Below are 11,335 nucleotides of genomic sequence, written 5' to 3'. Positions count from 1 at the left end.
TGTATTTAGACCTCTATAAATGCCCTTTGCCTCCTAGTTCTTTCCTCTATTTCCTTTTACTTTCCTCTTGTCCCACTATCATGCTTAGCCTTCATTTGGGTTTCAGTGATTCAGTTACATTGACCTTGATCAAGCCCTACCAGGCCTCCCTACACCCTCCTCACCATCAATTTTTAGATCACTTGTTGTTCCCTTGTCCTTGAGTTTGTTAACACCCACTTCCTTTCCCTCGCCTCCCCTCTCCCATGTCCCCCCAGAAGCATCGGTCCTCTTGTTTTCTCCTACAGATTGTTTATCCCACCTATCTTATCTAGAGAGACCTGCAGAGAGAATAATATACACAAAAACAAGAAGAGCAAAACAAAGCAACAAAAGAACAACAACAAAAAAAGAAAAGAAAAGCCTATAAATAGTTCAAGGTCTGTTTGTTGAACTTTAAGAGTGTTTTCTGAGATGTTGGACAGGGCAAGATATGACAAAATAACAATTTATAAATTATCAGGGCTCATGAGGGAGTGGGGAGCGGGGAGGGAGGGGAAAAATGAGGACCTAATGCCAGGGGCTAAAGTGGAGAGGAAATGTTTTGAGAATGGTGAGGGCAATGAATGTTCAAATGTGCTTTACACAATTGATGTATGTATGGATTGTGATATGAATTGTATGAGCCCCTAATAAAATGATTAAAAAGAAAAAAAAAAGAGGGTTTTCTGGTTGAGTATGATGGGGCGCCTTGCCCTGGCCTGAAAGTCTACTTTTGGTATTCCCTGAAGACATCATTGCTCTGCTCCCCTTGCTGTTCTGTTGCATGCCCTCAGATCAGGTGAAATTCCTGCACCGTGTCTCCAGCGTTGTCCCCCGTAGCACTATGGGTTAGTGAGGAGCATCGTGTCTTGGGGTGCGGCCAGCCCTGTGGTCTTCTCTGTGCATTGGCTGCTTTGAGCAGGAATATCGTCCTCAGGGTTGGTGGGCCAGGATGTGCTCCATTCTGTCTCCCTCCTCTTTCATTTGCTCCTGTGTGCTCTGATCAGACAAGTCCCTCTCCCTGAGCTGTAGCTTCAGTGCTGTCCTCTAAAGTGAATTCTTCTGGGGAGGAAGGGGGCTGTCCACGTAGTTGGGATTGGGGCCGGCCCCTCAGACTGGAGGAAGGCTTATTAATATGCAGATGACAGAACCTTGAATGCTGAGACTGAGGAAAAATGAAAGCCCTTGCTGATGAAAGTCAAGAATTGCAGCCTTCAATATGGATTACAATTTAATGTGAACAAAATCCAAATTCTCACAACTAGCCCAACAGGTAACATCATGATAAACAGAAAAGGTTGAAGTTGTCAAGGATTTTGTCTGGCTTGGATCCACAATTAATGCTCATGGAAACAGCAGTCAAGAGATCAAAGGACACATTGCATTGGGCAAATCTGCTGGACATGACCTCTTTAAAGTGTTGACAAACAAGGATGGCACTTGGAGCACTCAGGAGCACCTGGTACAAGGCCTAGTATTTTTCAATTGCTTTGTATGCTTGTGAAAGGTGGACATTCCATAAGGAAGACTGGAGAAGAATCTCAGTATGCTAGAGGAGGATGTAGCACACGGGTTCCCATCAGGCAGCTAACAACACCTTCTATCTTCTTTCCTCGATACACACCACCCTGACACACTCAGAACCTCATTTCCTCATTTGAACCTTGCCAGAAAGTTGAACATTGAGTATAAATAAATTTAAACTGTTTTAATCATTAAAGCAAGGAATAAGTATAGCAGCTGTGAGTTTTCCTATTTTCTGAAGAACATCGCTCTGATGTTCAATTTCCTTTTCTATGCTTTTTAAAGCATCTTCTCTCTTTTCTTTACCTGTGGAAATCAATAATGATGATACCTTGCTTACTTCAATACTCCTGTGTTTCTTACATTCTCTATCTAGTATAAGAAGGGGTAGGAGGAAAAGTTGCAAATGTAGAAAACTGAGCCAAGAATACCTAAGTACCTGAAGTCCAATAAAATCCATCTAAGTTATCTAAGTACAAATCCGACAAAAAGCCAAAAATCAACAAAGGCATGAGAATTAGACAGATGCCCAGGTACTTACACTTATAATATTTTTATATTCTTAAAAATCCAACACCCTTGGCAAAAATCCCTCTTCACCTTTGAATGTTTGTACATCTCGCATTTAATATATTGAGTTCTCAAATGACTTTCTCATTTTGGCACTCACAATTTTAATTTCTGCCCCCATATTTATCTTTGCTAGCCAGCGGGCATCTCTGTTTTCGTCTATAATTTCTTTATTCTTTCTGTAACCTCTGGTCCTAGTCTTCAAATTCCTGTGTTACTTCTTTCGTCTTTTGGAAGACAGAAGATCTAGAAGTTCCTGCTTTAAGTCCTGTAGAGACTCCTTGGATAGTCATCCTCCAATTTCCCAGATGCTGAGCAAGGCTCAAACCTTTCTGATGATTCTAGATATGTGGACTGTGGGTCTTGGGTACAGACAAGAATTGAATAGTCTCATTTTTCTGGAGGGTGATTGATTTACTCAAAAGGTCTTCTAGAGGAAATCATTGTTTTTATATCAAACATACATATAGTTATGCTATGTAATAAAACACAAAATATGCACATTTTCAGAGACATAGCAACCCCTCTACTAAAGCCCCCAGCTCTGAGATAAGTTCTTACCTGCTTTGGCATTAGTGGTAGGCTAATGAAAAAAACTTCAGGGAGTATTTACTTAATGAGTGATTAAACTCATGATTGGAAATAAAATATAATTTGAAAATTCACAGTAAGAAATTTTTGAAAAATGAAAGCTTCATATGGTAGCAGGTAAAAGAGTTCATTTGCTCTGCCTTTACCCAATATGGAGAGAAAGAAGGTAAAGTTGTTGATCCACTCACACCTTAAACAGATATTTTACAAGAGGGGGGTAAAAAAGTTGACAATGACAATAATAAGATGGTATCATAGAAGAGATGAAATTAATATGCGATGAAAATATTAAAGCATGCAAGGTGACAGGCAGTGGGAAAATTTAGATGAATTTCACCTTTGGCTAGCGGAGTGATGGCCAGCTTTGGATCAGAAGGCAGCCGGGAAATCCTCACTTGGGATTTAAATCAATTACTAGTGATGTCATAAACCCCAAACCAACCTCACTGACATCCAGTTGATACTGACTCAAGCGACCCTACAGGGCAAGGTGGAAATGCCCCCATGAGTTCCCAAGACTGTAACTGTAACACACTGCAAAGCCCCAGTCTGCCTCTCACGGAGCTGCTAAGTGGTTTTGAACTGCTTGCCTTGCAGGTCGCAGCTGGATTTGTAACCAATCTGCCACTCGGGCTCCTTAGTTACTTAATACATACCTGTAATAATATTGACAAGTTCTTGAAACCTTTTGTATTTTACCAAATACATTTCTTCCGCCACATAAAGTTGTGGACGGTACTCAATTTCTAGCTCGTCTTCCTTTTCTTTGTTGATTTGCGCTTCCTTAACAAATTGATCCTTTAAAGAAAATACAATTGTGAGGGGCTTTGTTGTTTTTGTTTTGAATTTACAAAACAATGTGCAGAGGAACAAAGTTATTTCAGGGGCAAGCACGCTCGATCTTTTTCTCCTATCCTGAGGTGTATAGAAAGATATCCGGCACATCAACAAAACATCTAGTGGGTGCGGGGTTGATTCTGATTCATGGCAAGTCCATGGGTATCAGGGTATCAAGTCCATCGTGTTCTTGGTTTTATGGAAGTGGCTTGGCGGGCCTTTCTTGCAAAACACCTGTGTGTACTTGAACTGCCAGTCTTTGGGTTCATAGTCAACCACTTAGCCATTTGCATCACTCAAGGGCTTCATCTGGCACATACTAGGTGGCTCATACATATGTACTGGCTGCCTCAATAATTCACTAACAGTCTGTAAGCAAGGAGATTAGGCTTACTTGACTCACCAAAGATCCTGTCATCTCTATATAATTCCACAATTATTATGTTACTAATGCTACTATATATTGTAGACCCCAAAACCTATTTGAGAGAATTGCCTTTGGTTGATCCTATGTGATATAAAAAAAAAAACAGGATGGAAAACGGAATATGCACAAGTTCTAAGAGATACAGGTGCAAGTAAGGGATACAGGTGCAAATAAGAAATAAGAAGGGTAGAAACAATTGGGCATAATGTCACAATAAAGGAGTAAAAAGTACCTAAAGCAAAACAGGCAGGTGTCTGCATACTTTATCAGTTCAAGTCTTATTCCGTTTCAAGTGGAATAGTTAGACATCAGGACGTGTTCTACAAAGTGACTCCAACAGAGTCACTGTCCGATAGTCCACGTCCATGGTCCCTTTTTTCATGCTAGAATTCCTGGGTTTAGCCGAGGGCATGGCTGCCGGCTAGAGGTTTCCTTCTCGGCCTCCCTGGCAGCTGGGAGGACCCAGTGCATTTATGAACATAAGTGGTGGGTGCCGTGGTGGGTGCTGCCCTGCAGCAGGAATGGATATGGGCTCCCTTTGCCCCTTCCTCCCTCTCCTCACTGGCAGAGGATGAGAAAACAAGCTACCACTTGGTCCCCAAGATGACAGCTATAATCTGAGGATGACAGAGCCACCTGCCAGCTATGGACCACTTCTCCTGGAAAGAGAAACCAATATCTCTCTTGCGTAACATGCACTTTTGGAACTTTCTCAACTAAATAGGCAGGCTCACAAGACTTGTGTAGGCCACACTTAACCCAGTTAGCTCTTGGAAATTTTTCATTTTATCCAAGTTATATACACTCATAATTTAAAGACGTGCTAATAAGGCAGGATCATGGAACAATGCTCCAACAGGAGGAGTCTGGAAGGCATTAACACAGCAGACAAAGACTAGGTCTCTTTACTCCACTCAGATGCACAAGAAAGAGACCTCCACGGAGAGTGTGATAGTCTCCCTGATTCTGAAGCCTTGGCACAAATCGAAATCAATACCTCTTGAGCACATCTTCCAGGTGGCTGCAAAGGTTACATCCTCTGAAAAGGGCCACTACCAATGCAGTGATTACGTGTTGGACTGAAAATTGCAAGGTACACAGTTTGAAACCATCAGCTACTCCATGGGATAAAGATGGGGCTTCTATTCCCACAAAGAGTTACACTCTTACTAAGCAAGCAATCATCTAGTTGAAAAGCAACAAAGCCCACATGGAAGAAGCACACCAGCCTGTGTGATCATGAGTTGTGAATGGGATCAGTTATCAGGCATCAGAAGGCCCTAAACAAATAAATATATCCGTGCAAATGGTGGAGGTCAGAGTGGAGACCCAAAGCCCATCTGTAGGTGATTGGACATTCCCTCACAGAAGGGTCAAATGGAAGGAATGAGTCAGCCAGGGTGCAGTATAGCACTGACGGAATACTCAACATTCCTCTAGTTCTTTAATGCTTCCTCCCCACCACTATGATGACCCCAGTTCTAGCTTACAAATCCGGCTAGATCAGAGCATATACATTGGTACAGGTACAAGCTCTCAACACATGGGATCCAGAACAGATAATCCTTGCAGGAACAATCATGAGAGTAGCAATACCATGAAGGTGGGGGGGAGAAGTGGGAGCAACAGGGAACTGACTACAATGATCGATGTATTAAACGCACCCGTACCACCCCAGGGACCGTACAACAGAAACATGGGCAAAGGGAGACAGCGAACTGTGTAAGATATGAAAATAATAATAATTTATAATTTATTGGGGGCCCACGGGGAAGGGAGGGAAAAAAGAGGAGCTGATATCAAGGGCTCAAGCAGAAAGAAAATGTTTTGAAAATGATGATGGCAACGTATGTACAAATGTGTCTGTCTGATGCAATTGATGGATGGATTGTTATAGGAGCTGTAAGAGTCCCTAATAAAATGATTTCTTAATTAAAAAAAAAAGAGTTATAGTCTCAGAAACTCATAAGAGCAGTTCTACCCTGTCCTGCAGGCTCAGGATGGGTTGGCACCGACTTGATGGCAGTTCTTGTCTTTTCTTCTTATTCTCCCAGTGGAGACGCATTCACCAGTCAGGGGTCATTGTGACAATGGCAAGACAGCAACGTTGCCTAATAATACAGCTGGCCTCTGACCCAATCCACTGCCATTGAGTCAAGTCTGACTATAGTGTCCTACAGAGGGTTTCTGAGGCTGTAAATCTTTTCTTTGTTTTTTCAGATCCTGTTCATTTATTAAATTAAACCAAAGAATGTTAAGATAATTCACACTATCAGCTGGAGAAAAAAAATATGGGTTTAGGCTTGCATGTTTCTTGGGTTCTATACATGCTGATTTTGCCAGAGAAATGCTAGGATCGATAACAAGAGTGGGATTTAGTTGGGAAACTACTTCAGTCGTCACCATTTGGCAGTAGGATGTATTCATTCATTCTTAGGCACTGTTCTAGACCCTTGTGCTCGTTAGGTGCCGCCCAGTTGGCTCCAACTCGTAATGACCCCAGGTACAACAGAATGAAACAGCCCAGGCCTGGTCGTCCTCGCAGTGGTTGGGCTTGAGCCCATTGCCGCAGCCACTGTGTCTCTCTCCTTTCTGATCGTCCTCTGTTTCATTGACCCTCTACTTACTAAGCATGAGGTCCTTTTCCATGGACTAACCTCTCCTGATAGCATGTCCAAAACACAGGAGACAGAGTTTTGACACCCTCTCTTAGAAGGATCACTCAGGCAGAAGAGGCTGTAAATCTATCTGAGAGCAGAGAACCTCATCTTTCTCCCTTGAAGTTGTTGGTAGGTTTGAAGTGCTGACCTTGTGGTTAGCAGTCTCACACTTAGCCGACACTGCCACCAGATTTCCTTAATATAGCTGATAGTTCACTTTTATCATGCGTCTAGGTGGCACAACCATAGAGTTCATCCAAGGTGTGTCCTCAAGTCAATACAGGTCATAGTGACCTTACAGGACAGAGGAGAACTAGGCCAGGGCTTTTAGAAGACGGAACATTGTATGGAAGAAGACTGCCACTTCTTTCTCCTCCTGAGCAACTGGTGGGTTCAAGGGATCAACGTTGTGGTTAAGAGCTGAGCAATTAACCACTACACTACCAGGGCTCCTTTTGTAAGGATTACAACCTCAGAAATCGTATGGGGCCATTATGAGTTGGAATCAACTGGACAGCAACAGGTTTGGGGTTTGTAAATCAGGTACATTGAAAGATTCTGAATGATACTATAATCTGAATCTTACTGGAAGATTTGTTTTACAATGAACTAATTAGAATAGCTTCAAGTATTAGTAATTTCCCCTCCCAGCACACAGCCATTTAAAATTACTCCTGGATGTAAACAAAGCTTACCTCATAAATGTTGATCTCTTCAATTAACTGCTTTTCTTTGCTAATGAATTCCTCCTCCTCTTGTTTCAATTCCTCTGTAAGTTTTTCAATCTGTACCACAAATTCATCAATCTCTTTTTGTCTCGTGTTGGTCTAATAAGAGGGAAAATGAGGAACTGTCATTTCTCTTGTAGAGTTCCACTTTATAGTTCCACCTTTAGATTTGCATGAGACATGTCTCTGAATTCAAATTATATTTTCTCAGAAGCCACTGAGAGGAATTTTTTTCTCCATAGATTAAATTGCTCATCAAATTATATCTGTAAATATGGCATGATTGATGGGCGAAGTGGAGGAGGAATAAGGCAGAGCATAACTACAGGAGGTTGGGCTCACATTCTTAGAGATATGTTTTTTATAAAGACTAACCTTAAATAAGTTTCTGGTTGCATGTTTCAAACGCATACTCTGAAGAAAATTGCTCTTTCACCTGCTAAATGCCCATAGTTAATATACAGAAAATAGATGCATGTCTTAAGGAAGTTAAATAATTCTCTCTAAATAGGAAGTCAGCAGAAAAGAAAACACTTCTTATAAGATAATGTTTAATGAAAAATCAAAGGAGAATTACTGTACTGCAATGTCAGGGACTCAGTCTGAGTTCCCTTGTGTTCCCCTCACCTCTTCATACAATTGTATTTTTCTCATTTGAGTCCACTCGATTTTATCCCTAATTTCTTGCATCTGAGTCTTTGTGTTCTTCTTCCAACGGGAATGCGTTTTTAGCATACAAGCAATTTTCCACTGAGTTATAATTCTTGAGAATAGAACAAAATAAACATTATTAAATTGACATAGTGGTTTACTGAAATGGTTAAGGGATTCAAAGTAAAACAGGTCCTACTATGATTATGCAAAATTTCTTTGTGCTCTTAGAGATGCAGGCTATGCACATTAACTGAAAACACAAATCAGACAGAATATTCACTGCCTCAATACTATCACTATCAATTGCCTCAGAGTAAGAAGTGAGTCTCTACATCCAATAAAGCTGAATAGACAAACCACACTGGGCAGCTCTCCTCATTTAAGCAAAGGACTGACTTAGGGAAGGCTTAGCGGTACATGGAATAAGAAGATGTCCAGGCAAAAATAATAACCAAGTTACTCTTAGTATTAATAAAAGATTCCAATCTTCTGGGTTCTTGAACTTTTCTCTGTACCACCACCACCACCACAACAACAAAGATTAAATAACTGGAGAATAGTAAAATACATGCTCATTTGAGATTGGTAAAAAATTGCCATTGGAGTCTCGTCAGTAATGACAATGGCTGTTTTTTTTTAATGCTGCTAACTTTTAGTAAGCTTTTTTCTAGTTGCTGTCACTGATAGAAATACTTTATCTGAGTCATATTTCCTTTGCTATTACCAGCAACCTTAGACGATGGGTACTGCTATCACTTCCACCACTTCTTTGTCAGTTTGGTTTACTGTGGTGATGTTGGAAGCTGTACCACCATTATTTCAAATAGAACAGACGACAAAGAAGAAATAGGTTGTCCACTTCTAAGAGATTAGCCACCAAAAACCTTATGAATAACAGGAAATCGTTGTCAGATATTGGGCCAAAAGACAAGCCTCTTGTAGAGCTGCTTCCTCGAAGTAGCGTCAACCATAATGGTGTGGATGGAGTAGAGCTTGTGGGACCTTCCTTTACCTTCATGACTCAAAATGGGAATCAATAACTGTAAATATCCATCAGTAGTCAAAATATGGACTATACAAAATATAAAACCAGGAAACTCAAGTGTGCAGGTGGTTTTCTTGTTTCAATAAAGGTGAAATGTCGATTGATGACAAGTCCCATACTGGACATTCATCAACTTCCCCAACCGACGAAACTGTCGACAAAATTCATGCACTTGTGCTCAAAGACTGACTTCGGACCATTGAAGAGAGGGGGAAGTTGTCTGGACTGTCTTAGAGCTCGGTTCAGCAGATTTTAATAGAAGATTTGTGAATGAGAAGGGTCGCTTTGAAATTTGTGCCTCTGGTTCTGACTGACCAGGAAAAAGGGTGGAAAACGTGCCATGCTTTGAAAGAACAGATCCGAAGCAACCCAGACCTTTTCCCTAAGGTCATTAGTGGTGATGAGACGCAGTGCGATTCTTATGACCCCAAAGCAAATATCCGTCAAGCCAATGGAAGACGCCATCGTCACCTTGTCCAATAAAAAGCTAATCAAGTGAAATCAAAGATCAAGACGATGATTTTTTTTAATATGAGGGGGATAGTGCATTTGGAGTTTGTTCCACCAGGTCAGACTGTTAATCAAGCTTTCTATTTAGAGGTTCTGAAATGATTGCATAATAGTGTGAGACAAAAAAAAGTCTGGTTTATGGCAGACGGGGGACTGGTTTTGCCACCACGACAACGCACCTGCTCACGCAGCCATCTCAGGGCACCAGTTTTTGGCAAAAAACAGCATGATTCTCTTGCCCCATGCACCTGACTCACCTGACCTTGCTCTGTGCGACTTCTTTTTGTTTCTGCGAAGGCAGAGGGACATGAAAAGACAGCGATTTGACATCTTAGAAGAGGTGAAGAAAAAAACGAGGGAGGTGCTAACAGCCATCCAAACAGATGAGTTTGAAAAATGTTTCCAAGAATGGAATCACAGATTTGACAAATGTCTTAAGTGCAGTGGAGAGTACTTTGAAGGTGATAAGATTGTTTTACTAAAAAATATTAAATATGTAGCTTTGAAAATAAAATTCCAGTTTTGGAGGGTATATGCCCTTGTATTTAACCATTCTCTCTGTCACTATATCACACATAAAGCTGCCCCATTAGTTCACATCTAAGCCTGGATGAGCCAGAGCATCTCTAAATGTTCAAAATTGTCTTCTTTGGGGGTTTCTTGGAATTAATATGGAAAAATTTGGTTTAGTTCAATGCCAAAACATCAAACTAATAAGCACATGTAAACCCAAGAGGACTCACACAATTTATTTTAGGAAAATAATTTATTTAGATACTCATAACTCATTCTTTTTCAACCCCACATTTGAGGTACTATTCATTAAGACATATTACTCATAGCACTTTTTCCCCCTTACCTTCTCTGATTTTCTCTTTCTATATTATCGCCCATGACTTTTATTTGTTTCCGATAGACTTCTTGCATTGCTCTAGAAACAAGAAAAAATATATTCAAATTTTGCATTTGTAGGAGCTGTTAGAATATATAAAAGACCCTGTAGGTATAATTCTCCTGCTCAATAAAGCTGCAGTCCAGTTGGAAAACAAAACAAACCTTGTGAAATAACTAAGTACTTAATGTCAGGCTAAGAGAGACTGTTATAATTCTGTATAGGTACAAGTTGATCCCCCAAACATCAAGGTGGATATCCCAGGATAGAGAACAGGTTTGGTGGAGGCAACTGTGGACGGCTTCTGTAGGTGAATGGTTTAATTGGAGGGAGAAAGGTGGGTTGCAGAATACAGGAGCAATCTCAGTAAGAAGAGAACAGAATCATTTCTAAAGACATGGTGGTGGTATGGCACCAGGTAGGCTTCTACATATAGAAGACGTGAAGGGGAAAGCCAACCCCATGCTACTGATGGTATCACAGTCAGCAAGTTGTTGAGGGACTCGCACTTCTAGATTGAGCTCTGATTCCACACAATAGATCATTCAAAAAGCCAAGATAGATTCTTGAACGAGGGGAGAGCAAAGGTTTTCTTGCCAGAGAATGAATGGAAAGATGTGAAGATTCTAACAGAAGCAGTGGAGACACTTGTTATCTGCCCTTCCTTTTATTTTCTCTGTTAAAGAAATAAGTGCTTAAATAAGCTTTAAGCACAGAAATATGTGAAATGCTACTTATTAATGATTTTCAAAAGACAGAAATATGCATAGAAGAAATTTACATATGAACCACTGTTAAATGAACCAGAAATAAAGCTATGCTCCTAATTTCTTTCTCTATTTGAAATCATCTAGGCTCCCAATTTCCACCATAATA

General features: G+C 40.7%; 1 protein-coding gene across 1 annotated transcript in view; it reads right to left on the bottom strand.

Annotated features, from left to right (window-relative positions):
* Window positions 1–11,335, bottom strand: part of CCDC175 (coiled-coil domain containing 175) — a 97,670-nt gene that overhangs the window by 40,170 nt on the left and 46,165 nt on the right. Inside the window, exons 11-14 of the mRNA XM_045287629.1 lie at window positions 10,427–10,498; window positions 7,986–8,121; window positions 7,326–7,457; window positions 3,363–3,504 (exon numbers count right to left, since the gene is read on the bottom strand). Of these exons, the coding sequence (XP_045143564.1) occupies window positions 3,363–3,504; window positions 7,326–7,457; window positions 7,986–8,121; window positions 10,427–10,498 (482 nt within the window). The remainder of the gene's footprint in view (window positions 1–3,362; window positions 3,505–7,325; window positions 7,458–7,985; window positions 8,122–10,426; window positions 10,499–11,335) is intronic.

The sequence above is a fragment of the Echinops telfairi genome, unplaced genomic scaffold (genome assembly GCF_000313985.2).
Source record: "Echinops telfairi isolate 266 unplaced genomic scaffold, ASM31398v2 ScPeMD7_18;HRSCAF=68, whole genome shotgun sequence".
NCBI lineage: Eukaryota > Metazoa > Chordata > Mammalia > Afrosoricida > Tenrecidae > Echinops > Echinops telfairi.
This window is presented reverse-complemented; position numbering and strand designations above follow the sequence as displayed.